The sequence below is a fragment of the Phaseolus vulgaris genome, chromosome 3 (genome assembly GCF_000499845.2).
Source record: "Phaseolus vulgaris cultivar G19833 chromosome 3, P. vulgaris v2.0, whole genome shotgun sequence".
In the NCBI taxonomy this organism is placed as follows: Eukaryota; Viridiplantae; Streptophyta; class Magnoliopsida; order Fabales; family Fabaceae; genus Phaseolus; species Phaseolus vulgaris.
The window spans coordinates 32,965,196-32,981,673 of NC_023757.2; the positions used below are offsets into that span (position 1 = coordinate 32,965,196).

At 32.6% G+C, this 16,478-nt stretch overlaps 2 protein-coding genes across 2 annotated transcripts; both read right to left on the minus strand.

The window, feature by feature from the left end:
- Nucleotides 1-1,352: 1,352 nt before the first annotated feature.
- Nucleotides 1,353-2,896, minus strand: LOC137807188 (protein BIG GRAIN 1-like A). The gene has a single exon (XM_068607680.1). It carries the CDS (start codon nucleotides 2,591-2,593, stop codon nucleotides 1,433-1,435), a length of 1,161 nt encoding a protein of 386 aa, XP_068463781.1. The 5' UTR covers nucleotides 2,594-2,896; the 3' UTR covers nucleotides 1,353-1,432.
- A 6,326-nt stretch (nucleotides 2,897-9,222) lies between these two features.
- On the minus strand, nucleotides 9,223-15,269 carry LOC137807189 (protein Brevis radix-like 4). Its single transcript, XM_068607681.1, has 6 exons — nucleotides 14,987-15,269; nucleotides 14,735-14,871; nucleotides 14,263-14,642; nucleotides 11,425-11,560; nucleotides 10,624-11,024; nucleotides 9,223-9,689 (listed from the first exon to the last, which is right to left on the minus strand). The coding sequence occupies exons 2-6, from the start codon at nucleotides 14,834-14,836 to the stop codon at nucleotides 9,611-9,613; spliced, it is 1,098 nt and encodes a 365-aa protein (XP_068463782.1). The 5' UTR covers nucleotides 14,837-14,871; nucleotides 14,987-15,269; the 3' UTR covers nucleotides 9,223-9,610.
- Nucleotides 15,270-16,478: the final 1,209 nt, after the last annotated feature.

The window sequence follows — 16,478 nt, forward strand, 5'->3', positions numbered from 1 at the left end:
TCACTTTGGTGGAATCTCCAACATAAATCACTTAATAGTACACTTCAATTAACAATTTCCAGATAAAAATTAGAAAAAAAAGTAAAAATTATAAATATTAAAACATGGTTAAAATATAAAATTTGAGAAGTGTTTAAATTTCTTGACACAGTATTGTCCTCGTTATGTCTTCCTGTTTTATCTGATGACATATTTGAAAGAAAAAAAGAGTATTACTTTAAGGAATAAGAAAATGAGAAATATGAGTTATTTTGGTAATATTATTATTAGTATTACATAAGAAAAAGGTAAAATAAGATAGGGAATTTATGGAGAGCAGGCGCAGAGGAAGTTGGTGAAGTGTGTTTTTGGGAAGAAAATGGCAAAGGAATCATAGGCATATGGGTGGTGGCCATAGATGATAATGTGAAGTGAAGCTGCTTTCACATGCACTTGCTACGCATTTATAATCTTCCCAGAGATGCTTGGTTGGTGAGTAGCATCCCAATTCTCCTCACTGCCAATTAACTCACCTCAATCCTTCATCTCTTTAGTCAACCTTTCATAAAGTAAACATTTACAAGCACCAACATGCCCATATCTAAATCTTCACCATCATACCTTGCTTTTTCATTTTAATCTTTTACTCAAAAGCCTCTTTCAGGGATGCTGTTTTTGTCAACCAAGTTGCCCATGGTGTCTCATATTTTCATATGTGGACATTAGGATTACCAAATTTTCTTCTGCACTGTCAAAAGTAAGTTTAGATTCATGCTATTATGCCTGATCATATCCTCCTACCATATTTTGACTTCCCCAGTTTCAAATCAGAGGCCCTACCCTGTCTGCTATATAGTCTCCTTTCTCTCCTATATATGAATATGTTGATACGTTCTCTTTAGATTAGCTTCAATTTTGGCTTTACAACCAAGAATATCAGTTCAAAATCACTCAGTAATCGCGGATTTCAAACGCGCAAAAAGTTGTGAGATGTAATCATTTATTTAAATCTTCTATGACGTTAAAGTGGTGGAGATTTTTACCATGTCTCAGTGAGGCCATGTGCCAAGCCAGTGGAAAAGCGTTAAGCTTTTTTAACTTTGCTTTTCTCATCGGGTAGGAAAAAAAAATGAATCTACTTTTACTTTTCTCTTTTCAGTTTGTCTTAGTTTGCTTTGACAAGTTGTGCGAGTGAACATGAGCTTCCTCTACCTACCTATCTTCCTCTCTAACACGCACAATTGTGTCCATTTTCCAATTCAATCCTAAAATTTGTTTACCATTATAACTCCTTTTCCTACCATGCATAAAGCCTATATCAGAATCTCGACCTTGAAAGATCACAATTAATGGTAGCTAACAGCACAAAAAAGAGAACAGGCACTGTTTTAAAAAATTCATGAGCTCCACAAACTTTGGAAAAATAATTACAATTAATTGTTGTTAAACTAAACTACAAACATAGACCACTAGCAATGGCTTTATTTGTTTCCAAATTGGTAGTTTCATAGACAGGAAGTTCTTCTTGGTACCTTGCAGCTCCAACAAGATGATCCAGCTCAAACAAATCTGAACTTGAACAACTCACATCATCTTCTTCATCCTCCTCCTCTTCATCATCATCATCATCCTCCTCCTCATTACCATAAAAGCCTCTAATATCAAATTCACCCTTACCAGAATTTCTGTAACCTTTTACAAAACCACGCGCTGCTGCTTCTTCAGCTCCATTTTCATTTCCCCGAACAGTGTTCTTCTGCTCCGTTATCGAAGAACTTCTAGTGATCTTCCTCACAGTGAAGTTAGGCCCACTCTCATAAATATTGCTACATTTGTGATAACTGGGTTGTGGTTCAGAATCCTCACCTAGGATTACGCTAACGGGATAAAACCTAACGGATCTTTTGACCCCATTGGCGTTGGATTTTTTAGCCGAAGAGGATGTTTTGCTCATGCAAGACCTTCTGGAGAACGAAGAAGGAGTCGAAGAGAAACACGGGGACTTTGATTTGTGTTCGAAGCTAACATCTTCAACAGCCCCAACGTAACACATTTTGGCTTTCTTGACGTTCTGGGAGTTGAAGATGGAGCTAAGGAAGGTAGCGATTCTGCTCCCTGGTGAAATGGGTTGCTTCACTCTCTGGTTCAATTCGCCGTAAATTTTCAAAGCCCGCAACTTGGTCCTTGCGAAACCACCCTCTTTATTCTGCTTCTCGGAGACCCTGTGCTCTTGTTTCTTCTTCTCCGATGTGGGTCTGGGTCTTTGTTTCTTCAAGGTCGTGGTGTCGGTTTCTGAAGAGGAAAATATCCCCCCGGAGCTGCATTCCGAGGAGCTTGAACTGGAGTTGAGCAACTGAGAGCTGAGGGAACGGGAACGGGAATGAGAAGTATGGTTCTCCATCCAATCCTCTAGCATGACGGCTCGGCGAAGATTCATTCTCTCTTTCTTGCCACCTTTTTGAAAGTCGAAAGATTGCACAGTTGGGTCGAAGAGAGAAGGGTGTTGATCCTGGTGAAGGTTGGATTTTGAGTGGTCGATGGAATGGTAGATGGCGTCGAGAAGAGAGGAGGAGAAGGAAGGAGTTCTTCTCCTTTGTGGGGTGGGTTCCTTCATGGCGTTTGGTTTAATGGGGGTAAAGTGAAAAGAGGGCAATGTAGGGAGAGAGAAGGGGGAATTGAATAGAAAATGGTGTGAAGAAGAGAGGAAGGAGAGAAAGGAGAATTTTAATGAGAAGTGACAGGGTTGGTTGGGATTGTGTTTGTATGTGTTTGTACAAGAGCATGTGTATACAAGTGTACGTACACCTTTCGGTGAACACAAACAAATAAATTAACAATCTTAATTAAAGAAACCAACACCAGAGTCTGACAAAGTCATACACATACACATCTGAGATGGTTAATACATGCTGTTTCCTTATTTTGATTTTGATTCATTCTCTGTATTTTGATTGATAGTGTAAAAGGAATAATGGAATTTGGTTGGAATTGGTGTGAAGAAGAAGAGAAGAGAAGTGTAAAAAGTTCCCGCGCGTGCGCCCGATCTTTTCAGACTTCAGATCACACTCCACCACACTTTTTCCTTTTTAACTATTTTTAAACAAAAATTCAATTACACTTTACCTTAGACTAACAAAATCACGCACAACCTAATCATTACGGATTTTTATTCAAATCTTTTCATTTTATATCTTAATTAACTACATACAAAAATTAAAATTAATAAACCGTGTCAATGTTTTTGGTGTGACATTTGAAAATAATTGTATTGAAAATCATACTAAAAATGAATTTCATTGATTAGATGTTTATAATTGAATCCATAACCCACCTACACATGCAGGACTACCAGATTGGATCGTTGATTAAAGAAATATTATTCTGAGTATATATAGAAGGAACAGTGATAGGATTTTAGCGTGTGTTTGGGTTAAAATTTACGAACTTAAATTTGTTGTTAAAACTAATTGTTAGTGTGAAACATTAGAAGAAAAACTGGATTGTAATTTTAAAAAAATGTTTTTCTAATATCAAACTACGGTCTGATAGATTTGTCTGAAAATTTGTGTATAAAAAATACTTTTATTAACAAAAGCAGATAAAATATAACTGTTTTTATATTCAGTAGTCTGTATATTAACAATTAAGTTCATTGATTACATGACTAAGTCAATCTTAACGTACCTAATTTTAATTTCTTTTCCGAACAATATTTATTGTTTTGACTAACAAGTCTCTTTAAATTTAAGTCACACTCTCATAAATAAGATACCAATATTGGGGACTAGCTATTCAATCTTAACATACGAATGAGAAATACATTATAGTTCAATTTATATTTTTCATTTAATAATGTTCTAAACACGTTAGATATTTTTTCTTTTCAAGACTATTTAAAACAAAATTTAACTAACTTGAGTTTCTAACTAAAATTAAAGGTTGAATTATTAAGAAATTAGTCACTAAAAGGATATTAAAAGATTCGTTTTAACGAAAAGAAAAAGTTATATCAATATACATTGATAAAATCAATAAACCTAACTCTTTTTTTTTTCTTACTTTTAAGATTTTTTTTCTATCCTTTCTTTATTTTCACTATTGTTTAGGATTTAGAGTTTAAGTATTATTTATTTCAAAATTCAGTAAAATCTTACCATAATTAGATAATTACAACTAAATAGCTTTTCTTTTTATAAAAAATAACTAAATAGTTTTTATATAAGAGTTTCAATGTGTTAAGTGATTTTTGTGAGTTGGAAACTTTTTGAACAAGAAAATTTTTTAGGTAAGAGAAGTTTTAGTTTCCTAAATTTCTCTAAGGATGATTTTCTTCTTGTATTAAGAGTGATGGTAGTCCGTTGGTTAAATTGGTTAAGTTAACTGTGATAACTTTTTCTATTTAGATGATATGGCGTATGAGAAATTATGCTCGTTTTCAAGATAAGATTGAGATTTCTAGGGCTATTTTGGTTATTAAAGATTTAACTTATTTAGTGGGTAATTCGTCTAAAGTTTCAATGAAGAATTATATGTTCAATTTCAATGTGCTCAAGTTTTTTGGTATTAACACTCATACTGGTAAAGTTTTACGTCCTCTTCATGTTAGATGGAAGTTTCCTTCACCAAGCTGGGTTAAAATTAACACTGATGGGGCTACTAAGGGTTATTTAGGTCTTGCCGCTTGTGGAAGTATTTTCCGTGGGAGTATGTGGGAGTTTATTGGAGCTTTATCTATGTTTCTTGACGTTCATACTGTTTTGGCTGCTAAATTTTATGGAGTTATATATGCTTTGGAAGAAGCTCAAAAGTTGGGTTTTACTAATGTCCGGCTGGAATGTGATTATGTCTTGGTTTGTGCTGCATTTACTGTTAGGATAAATGTTCATTAGATGCTTCGTAATTGATGGAATACTTATCTTAATTACTGTGGAAAAATCAGGTTTAGGGTTACTCATATTTTTCGTGAAGGGAATGTGTGTGCTGATAAGTTGGCTAATTTATGATTTATTCATGCAAAATCCTTTCATTGGTATAATAGACTTCCATCTAGTCTGTTCTTAAAATTCTTTATTAATAGGTATAGTCTACCTATGTATCATTTTTGTTAACATATGAGTTTTGGTCTAGTTCTTCCATATTTTTGTTTTTTTTAATAACATTTTTTCATGTGATGGCAAATGATTGTTGTTACTTGAAGTAACATAGTGATGCCTAACATGAAAACTTTATATATAAAAAAAATAAATTTAAAGTGTAATTTATTTATATAGGATGATTTTAGTATTGTATATTAAGGATAAAGTTTTTGGGTTGCAATGTAAGAATATAAGAATAGAGTTTTTCTTTTAAAATTGAAGAATATGTGTTATATGTACGTCTAATGTTCTATAGTTAGTTGTAGAAAATAAAAAACATTTGTTGTATGTATATCTAATGTTCTTCAATTGTTTGTAAAATCTGAAAAACATTATTGGCATGTGTGTTTGACATTATTCGTTAAGTCGTAAATTCTTGTGTGAAATGTAAAATTAAAATCTCTTATATTTTTATAAATCAAAACCTCAAATTTATATTAAATCCTGAAAGTAATTAACGTGTGTTAGGATCTTATGATATAAAATGAGAACATGATTTGGGAACGTAGGAAAGTAGTTTTTATTTTTTTTTAAATATGTATGTATAGGAGGAGGTATTGTTTGCTTCACTAAGTAATTAATGAAAACTTTTGTTTGAAAAATATTAGATAGAAATAACTTTATCTACTTCACACTGATAATCTTATGTTCAAGTGAATCGTTTGATTATCTCATTAAATAAAAAAAAATTCTTCTAATTTTTAAATATACATTAATATTTGTGTACATTTTACATACTTTTTTAGTTTTTAATCAAATTCATTGGTATTATATGATACTTATATTTGTTAATTTAACAGTGATATTATGCTCCTTCATTTTACTTAAAAATATCATATTAAATAAAAATTTAATAAAAATTATGAAAATAACAAATTAAAAGTTATATATTAAAATATCAAAATATTAAATATTAAAAGTATTTTTTATAAAACAAAAGGAAATGGTTTAGTTAGTTTATATTTAAAGTATCCTAAAGTTATATTATCACTCATTAATTATCTTATAAATATAAAATGGTATATCTTTAGAAAACATTATTTATATAAAATTAAAATCATATTATTATGATATATTTTTTATCCTATAATAAATTTTTCTCATCTAAATATACTAAAAATCAATCTCAGTTATAATACTGCGATTACCATTAGGCTGATAAGTTTTCACATACAATAAGAATCCAACGCAAATGGTATTACATAGATATTCATAAGAATACCTGAAAGCAGTTTAAGAAGACATGATAAAATATAAAATCATTCAATTCCTTGTTTATATAAAAAATAAAATAACTTTTATATTTTAAAAATTTAAAATTTCACATTTTCTTATTTAAGTACTAGTAGATATATATTTTTTAAAATAAAATAAAATAAGTATAATTTTATTAAAAATCAAAGAAAGATAAATGTTATTTATTATAAATATAAAATATGTGAATATTTATTTTGGAAGTAAAAAATATATAAATTTGATTTTACTTAAAACATAAATGAGTCACATGTTTATATAAATATAAAAAGTGTGAATATTATTTAACATAAATAGATATGGATAATGTATGTATGTACATTATGAATTGTCATTTTTAGTTTTCAAAATTTGGTCCTTTTATTATTTATTGTTTGCGTAGATCCTTTAAGTACGAAATGATTGTTTTGAAAATAATAATTTGATGATCTCTTAGCAGCATTTAAGAGTGCATTTATGATTGTCAGCATAAACCGAAACAACGTTGAAATATAATTAAAAGTAGTTCTGAATTGGGTGATTTGTCTTTTCATCAAATCAAACGTCTCACTGTATAACGTTTCAAATAAAACAGTTTTGTATTTTGGTGTTGGCATAAAAGATTTGGGTGTTCCCTATCAAAATACCTTCCACCACCTTATCAAAACACTTCCTGCATCTTATCCAAACGCTTCCTGCACCCCCATCAATTTCTGTTATTACCCTTTTTAAAATTAACTTTTGGATTATTTTCTTTGGAAGTTTCTGGAACACACCTCTTTACAGAATTCATGAAATGTATTATGAAAACGTTTTTATGAAAAGGAACAAAATTTCTGAAAAACATTTTCTTGAAATGGTTTTCGGAATAAACTTTATGGAAAATATTTTTGAAATTAATTTTTAAGAAATAACTTTTGAAATAAACTTTCTAAAACATATATAAATGGTTCTGGGATGTGTTTTTTGGAATAGTTTTTTCAAAATATACTCAGAAAGAACTTGTCTAAGAGCGATTAAATGAGACATTTGATTATTTTACCTATTTGATGGCACAGGAAGAAATACCAAAAAGAATTTAGGACTCCATTAATCCCAACTACATTTTTGCGCAAAATACTCTCATAAAAATATTATACTACAAAAAAAAATAGAATAGACAAATTCTCCCACCACCTTCATACTTCCACCTTCATACCTTCTATCGTGTACCTCCATATTAATTCTGAAAAGTCAGTTTTAACATTTAAAAAAAATTATAAATAACACTAAATGAAACATAATCTCATATTTTTAAATATTCTCATCAACATTTTCGCATCTCATACTTTTATTTCAATCGCAACACTTCTATTTTTCCCTACTCGCAACGTTTGAGTTAATAGTTTCATCATTTGAGCATGTATGAAGGAGTTGATGAGAAAATTCGTTGTATTTGATATTCTCCAATGTGAAGATGTGTTTTTTTTAGAGTTTTTTCACTCCATTTTTGTATCTTGTTGGATTTTTTTTTGTTATGTTTTCCAAAAAAATGAAAAAAAAGCAATGAAAGTACGGTCACAACCAATAAAAATACCACAAAACTTATCTCAACTACCAAAGTTCACTACCAACCACCACAAACAACCACCATCACTTGAAAATGAAGAAAAAAACATCACACTCTTCACCATACTCAAAAAGGTATTGTTAGAATTAAAAAAAGAGAATATGGAGGTGTGGAGAGAATTTGCCATAAAATATAGTCAATAAAGCCCATGGGAATTTTGGGTCAAAATTTGTGGATTCTCGTTTTTTTATTTAACTCAATGGGCTTAAAGGTATAGCCTTCAAATAGTCCATCTTAAACCCTAAAGGAAAACTTTTAGCAGTTCTTTAGGTCACTTGTGCCAGTTTATTTTTGCTGACTATTACTTTCTGATTAATAATAGTACTAATTAAGTTTAATTAATATTCTTATTTTCATAAATATAAAAATAAATTTCCTAAATTAGTCTCTAATATTTATTGGAGGTAATGGATAGATTTAAAAATATGAATATTTTTTAAAAATAACATTAAACAAGACTGAGGTAGTTAAAATTTACTTATTTAAATTATTTAAATGCCTATTTTTTATTTATATATTTTAGTTCAGGGAGAATGTTAACTTACCTTAGAGAGAGAAGTTAAAAATAAATAAACATTTTTATTAAATTCATGGAGAAAATATATATTGCATTTTTATCAGTTTTTTAATCATTATTCTTAGAATGCTTACAAGTTGCCCACACAAAATCATTTTATGGGACGTCCCTGAAGAGAGTGCATTAAAGAACATAAAACTTGACAAAACCAAGAGATACTCTTGAACGGGGAATCTGACTCAAATGTTCTAAATTTTGATAATTGCGTGAAGGTAGGATGAAAATATTCCTTGTCATTTAAATAAGGATGACAACGATCTTTCTCCTTTTCTTGTGAAAGCTTCACAACACATTTAACTATCTTAATTTTTTTATTGTGTCAATGATTGTACTTTTTTAAAATTCGACCACATTTTTCACCAAAAACTTGTGGGGGGAATTGGAGACGAAACAAAAATTAATGTAGGTTAAGCGCGAGCCTCGCCCAAGAATAGTACTAGTGCCACTGGAAGCGTGGAGCTTGTATATCCTTAGAAACATTTCGTTCTACAGTACCCAAAATAATACAATATTTATTCTGAGTACATAATAAGGAATGGAAAAGAGAGATATGAGGAGACGTATGGAAAAAAATGTAAATAAATGAACAAACAAACAAATAATGAGTAACTCAGCAGTAATGAAAGACACAGTAAAGCTGGTGAGATGTGCATTTCATGTTTGTGCATGATAACTTATAGCTAGAAGTGTAGGAAGAAAAATAAAGAAAATAAATTCATTCTTTGTATCCAATTTGAATAGTAATAGAATTTACAGCCACCAGACTTTCTTAAACTTTTTTTAAGTAAATCATTGCCGCTCTAGGTCCATCAGTACCTTTAACTACTAGAAACTATATTTACCACCCACATTCAAGAGAGAACATAACCTGAACCAATGGCACAAAGACGAGAAGCGTGCGTAGAGATGTAAATAGCCCAAAAAAAAGGCAGAGGTGCAAGTAGCACCTTATCTGACACCTTCGCCTATAAAGAGACTTAGTAGTATAGTAAAATAAATATGGAACAATTTAATAAGCAACACCAGCTCCACACTTTGTAAAGCATCAGCAGCCACCCCCTTTTGTAAAATCTCAACTCACAAGTATTGTTCATGTATTCTGGCACGGTTCTCCTCCCACCATAATCTAGCATGCATCTCTCCAAATTTTTCTCGGCTGTGTAACCCATGAGAACATCAAGAAATAAATTCCATGGAGTTCTAAATCAAAATTCAACCATGAAAAACAAACACACACTATACTAATTAATGCATGAATGTATCTTCACGAGTGATGATATGGTGGCCCTAATCAAAAAATTACTTCCACTTTATAACTCTATATTATTATTTTAACTATATTTTAATAAATATTATTATATTGTTAGAATAAGTAATAAAGTGAATCAACTTTTGGTATCTTCACAGCTAGATTTTCACCATCCAAACACAAGTTGGACAGTGATAAATGGGAACGGAATAGGAGGCAGAAACAGACAAATCAGCACACAAAAATAGACTAATTCTTATACTATAAGCCAATTAAGTTGTAATGTGTTTCCTAAAACATGGTTTAAGCCTAATTAAAAATTATTATTTTTTAGATGAGTCCTATACCCATTTATCCTCTTTATCAATATATTTATAGATGTGAGATAATTGTACGGGTCAAAATAGCTATCCGATAGCACATAATGATAATGATAGAATACAGCTTAACAAACTTTGTGAACATAAATTTTAATATCATTAAAATGCGAGTTTAAACTTAATTTAATGATATAAAACCCTAGTATGGTAAAATTTACAAGCTTTTATATACTCTGTTTTGATTATATTTGTAGATGACCAATATCTACTGTATTGTTAAACAGTCATGACACATTGCTTCAAATTACATCTCTTCAAATGACAAAAATATCTTTTTACATTTCATAACTTGTATCATTAAAAAAAAAGTGTAATTTAGAGTAACATAGTAAAAATTCTCACATATCTAAGATAGTGAAAATGTCAAAATAATATTTTTCATTGTTAAATTCTCACATATCTAACATAGTAATGAACTGTTAAAGGGCATTGTCCAGTCATAAAATTGGCAGCAAGCGTACCTGAACCTGACTCGTTTGAGCTCCCTTGCGCCACCTGGCAATGCTCTGATTGTAATGTAAACCCCAGGTTCATCCTGTTCAACCCACTCAGTCTCCAAATCACTAGCATTGCTGATTGATAAATCACCCGAGCGATCAGCCTCTCTGGATGAGCTACTTCTGATAGAAGCATCCATTGATGATATCTCCGTCTTGGCCGCACTAATAGTGGACACTTTTGGGGTAGAGTTCAAACCATTTGAGTCGTAGAAATGCCGGGATTGCATTGACTGATGATCAAAGGAATCTGAGGATGAGTATCCCATTCCCATCCCTGTTGGTCGGTAAATATTACGAGGTAACCGTTCCCTGGTCAGTGGAGGAGTTACAGGACTGGCTTCTGCTGACTCAAGCTTTGTGCTCTGTTATGAATCCATGTTAAAATTGACAAATTAAAAACAGTGACGCAATAACTTTGATTTCAGTAATTAAGAAAAAGGAGAAAATAATCATTGATGTAAGTGATTATTGTTTTTAAAGAAAAGGAAAGCTGGTAAGAAGGCATTGAACTAAAGGGAGAATCGTTAGTTTGTTACAGTCAAGCACCTGAACTTTTTACGTAGACTCGCTGTGTTTAAGGGAGGTAAGATTTATGTTTTAATATTGCGTTATCGGACTAAAAATCACTGCCCAAAATAAACAGGGTTGAATAAACTTCCAACCGATTCCAACACTGTAAGTTGATCCTTACTTCTTTCTGCCTATGCAGAAGCCAAATACTCCATAGTATATGATTACATGCGTATAAGCTAACTAAATTACCTCATCTTCAGATCTTGGTGGCGTCGGAAGAGGGAATGCTTGGCGGCTAAACCTTTGAACATTGTAAAGCTCCATAACTTTGTCGTAGTTGTCTGCCCACCACCTTTGTGCTTGCCATTTATTGAACATCTCTCGACTATACATAATAGAAAATAAACCAAATTTCAATTCACTTCTCTGTAGGCCTGATGTCATCATATGAACTATATGCTTTAGAACAAAGCAACATGGTATTTAGCATCTAAATTTTGGAAAAGAGAAACATAACAGTATTATAAACACAATTAAAACTAAATTGTCCCTTTTGTCCTTCCCACCTTATCCTGTTTTCCATTCATTTATTTTTCTTTTTTCATGTGTGATGTTGGGTAGACGTAGACGGGTGGAATAGTTACTCTTTCAAGCTAAACGATGATCAAAGTTATTTTAGCATATTCTGTATGAGTGGTCCGCGTGATTATAGCCTAAAACCTCAACTAATTTCAGTTTGTGGCTGTTATTATTATGCTATTTTGTTGACCAACCAATAAATAGCTCTTAGATGAATTGCAAGTTCTCTTAGTGGTTTATGACACTGTAATCCATTATGCTAAGTTACTCAACTGATCACTTTTTGACAAAGAATTCTTATACATAATTAAAAGCTAAAACAGTCATTCGGTGCGTGGAATAAAGTTGTTCCATTGCCACACTTGACCTTATATTTGGGGCTTGTCTAGACAATCGAAAGCAGGTGGACCCAAACGTAATTAGTGACAAATACGTAACTAAAACCCACCAAACATGAATTGATTTCAGATTGTTGAATAGGTTTTAAATTGAATAATAACTTCAGATAAGGAAAAGACAATAGAAGAGACAGAAAATCATGTGTACATAGACCCACCCACTAATTCCACATTGGTTGGGATTGCATCACAAGTCACCAGGCGGGGTCGACATACCCAAGTGTCCTTCATGTTTCTATCCAACAATAATTACAGAAAAAAATGTGATAAAAGAATATCTAGAAGACTTTAACCTATACAGCCATCTATCTCTGACATTATTTCGTGCCCACGTAGTGGTAGTTCATATTTTTGTCTTGTATATATTTCTGGAGTGGAGCATGATGGGAGCATTCCCCAGCCTATTGCAGATTAAAAGACAAAAATACTGGAATTTGACGAAGACAAAGTCACGAAGAATCAGGCATGACACAACGAAATTAAAAAAAAAAAAAACGAAGCAGAAGAGTTTCCTCCGACCACTCGACAAAACTTGGTTTAAAGGTACCAACACAATCAACAACGACCCACCAGGGCCACCACCTTACAGGCCACAACAAGTTCTCTTTTAAACACCTTTTCTGATTGCTTTTGGCAAGGGCGTGAAATTTTACTGAGGAATGTGGGGCCCAAACCTACTCTCATATTTGCAGAGGAGGAATCATGCTTTCATTTATAGCATTGGGGATTTGGACTTTGGATACTTGGATTGGCAGCGACAACTGAGCATAAATGCATAATTGTGATCGAGCTGAAGCTCAAACCAGTTCCCATTTATCGACTGATGGATCTTTAAGAAATATTTTAAGGATATGAAAATAGGTATATAATTTTTTTTTAAATAATAAATAAATAAAATAACTTAAAATTAAAAAAGAATTATTTTTATTTAGCTCTCCCTGTACACTTATTCTATAACAAAAGACAATGCAGTGGCAATGGCAAGAAGTTACCAATTATAGGATGATCACCCACTGCATTCAAAACTCGTGAAAATCATCCATCTGGTATATAAATTAAAATTGCACTATTACCACTTAATTACCTGTAACTGTATTGTCCAGATTAAGAAGGAAAGAACATTAAGTTTTAGTATCTCTACATATTGTAAATATTTTATTTTAAATACTATCTAATACATTACATTTTAGGCAATGCGTTGCGACACACAAAATCAGACTAATAAAACCTTATATCACATATCATTAAAGGAATTTATTTATAGAATTTAACATCACACGCCCACACAAAATATGCATAAATAAATCCACCGACAATTAAAAAAAGCTCAATTGTATTTGTATTTTTCTAAAATTATTTCTATTACTTTTCGAATGAATAAGAAGTTTTAACAATGTATTTCATAATATTTAATAAACGCTAAAACTAATTTAATTATACTTTGTTATGTCAGTGTGTTACAATAAATTTTAGCATAGATCATTCTACATTTTGAAAGAATCAAAATATCATAAAATCTTTAAAATCCTCATAACCATTTGATTATAACTTTGAAAATACACTTGTTTAACATAGCTAAATTTAAGGAAAGAGGATAGTGTAAAAGAAATCGAGTTAAAAAAATACATTGTCTTTAAGGAAACGAGAGAAGGAAAATTCATCTCACCACCATCAGATACTTTGAGAGTATATACATTGTTGATAAAGTCAATTAACTAAATCCTTGGGATTCATAGAAAATAAATTTAAAAATCTATTCTATATTTATCATTAAAGAATAGGGGCAAATCTTGCCTAATAAACTCTGTTAACTATCCTGAAGTGAGGAGGTGTTCCAGATATGCAAAAGAGGCGAAAACGACCCTACTAGTGAGGTGTGAGAAATTGACTATCCACCGTAGCAAAAGGCACTCGTTGTCATCATCACTGTCTGGACGATCCAAACAGCGACCAATCATAACCCAACACACACACTGTCACCACACTCACCGTCCGGTCAATACCCCCAACGGCAACGAAAACAACCGCACCACGGGTACTGTCGCCCCATTCCAAACACAGCACGAGACGCCTAACAGAACGTAACGTAACATAACGCAGTAGTACGTACCTGAATCGTATGCGTTTGAGATCATTACCGCCACCTGGCAACGACACGAACGTAATCAAAACGCCAGGCTCCACCTGCGCAACCCACTCCTTCGGCTCGTTCTCTTCGACGAACAGCACCAACGGCTCCGCTCGACGGCCGCTCGCGGAGTTCGGCGTCCCCTCGCCGCTCGATATCCCCTTCAGCCGCGCCTCCATCTCCTTCCCCCACGTCCGAGTCGTCGTCGAGCTCGAACTCCCTGTCCGCCGGTACGACCACCGGAACCGGTCCGAGTCCGCGTCCGACTCCGTGTTGGTCCGCACTCGCCCCTGAGCCGCTGGCCCCGTGCACGGAGCGCAATGCTTGTAAGCTCCCGAAGCCTTCAACGCCATATCCCTTATCTAAATTCACAATTAAAAAAAAATAATCACGAAAATCAACAATTCTCTATCGTTATCAACTTTCGATTTCGTCGCTTCTTCTTGTACACTACCTGAGAGGTGAGGGATTTGATGGCTTGCGATTTAGCAGCGCTTGTCCCACTGTTTGGATCCGACTCATCAGGTTTCTTCGGACGAGCTATGCACGTAAGCATTTTGGCTTCGTAGTGATAATAAAATTCAATTAAATCTCTGCAAAAAAATAAAAATAAAAGTAAAATTAGAAAACCAAATTCCACTACGCTCGCATTGCAGAATCGGATACAAGAAATCGAAACAAGAAGACAATAGCACACAAACTGCACCTGAGCTTGAGTTGGTGAAGCGAAAGCAAGGGAAGGACTAATACGACGCGAAAACCGAAGTGATGGCGCTAATAGAAGCCATGCGCAGCAAATTTATGTGAGAATCGAATTGAGCTACGATATGAGAGATTGTGTGGAGAATGAAATTCAGAGAGAGGGAAGATGAAGCATGGTGAGGGAGTCGGTGGTGAATTCTCCGGTGGCGGCAGAGTGGGGTGTGTGATTTTATTGGTTTTTGGTTTGCTTGGTTCGGTAGAAGCTATAATGGTGCAAGAGGAGTGCTGTCTGTTATTGTGGATTTCACTTTCTTTTGTCTTGTGGGATTACCGGTTACCGGATGTTAACCGCCTCTGACGCCTCTCGAGCTTGCTGTGTTTTCAAGTTTTGTATACTTGTTTGCCCGGTGTTCAAGGGTCTCACTCCCCACTTTCTTGGGTTTGGGCTAGGCCCACAAAGTGTTTATGTAAAGAAGGCCCAATTACAGCCCAAACAAGTGATTGGGCCACCACTTTATGAGCCTGTGCTTTGGTGTAAATAGTGATAATAAATTAATGGCAAATACTCCATGCACCATATCAATTCCAACATGCACTTTATTCAAAATGACAAAAATACTTCTCCAAAATGATAAAAATAACCTTAAATAAAATGAGGGTGTAAATAAAAATTACTTTTGAAACCTTTTATCCGAAAATATTCCAGATATAAATATCTGGAACACATTTTTGAATTATGAAAATTTTTTGTTATGGATTTTTTTGTCCGAAATATATATTTTTATTTTTTAATTATATTTACTATTTCGGATTTTTAAATCCAAAATAAGGGTAATTTTGAAAATTTAGAAAAATGACAGGGTGTAGGTTAGAATTGAAATGGTGCAGGAAGAAATTGTCTAAATTAATCGTACAAATTTTGATTACGAGGACCATAGTCAGCATGAAAATTCAATGGCTTTTCTCGAAGGTTTTATGGTGTGGATTGGATTTTCATAAAGAACTCTGTATACGAGCTTAATTAAGATACTATCAGTTTTCATGAAAATATTACAATGAAGACACTCTTCATTCAATGTGTTTTATGGAAATATGACTCTTCAAATGAACTACAATAGTACATTTATATTTGAAATAATAATAATAATAATGGAAAATTATATTCACTTGTAGCCATAATAAATGATCTTCGTATCTCCTTTAATTTTAAAATATACTTTAAAATTGTATTTCGAATTTTTACAATTTAAAATAGAAATTTGTATTCCAAAAAATTAACATCTAAAATCGATATTTTTTTGAAAGTAGGAATGTATTTGCATTCTGAATTATACAAGTAATTTTCTGGATAGAAATGAATTTTGAATTGTATAATTCAAAATAATGTCGACACTGGAACGAAGAAGAGGATAGATAATGCAGGAATGTAAGCTTAATTTTTAGTTTCTTTAAGAATAAATCTGCTAAAAATATAGAAGTACAGAAAGAAGCTATTA

Bases quoted from the DNA above. Each gene is read 5' to 3' on its own strand.
- LOC137807189 (XM_068607681.1), bottom strand. From the start codon at position 14,836: ATGCTTACGTGCATAGCTCGTCCGAAGAAACCTGATGAGTCGGATCCA. The intron at 11,561-14,262 runs GTACGTACTACT...TATTATGTATAG, and splicing joins CTCAAACGCATACGATTCAG to TCGAGAGATGTTCAATAAAT. The intron at 11,025-11,424 runs GTAATTTAGTTA...GATTCATAACAG, and splicing joins CACCAAGATCTGAAGATGAG to AGCACAAAGCTTGAGTCAGC.
- LOC137807188 (XM_068607680.1), bottom strand. From the start codon at position 2,593: ATGAAGGAACCCACCCCACAAAGGAGAAGAACTCCTTCCTTCTCCTCC.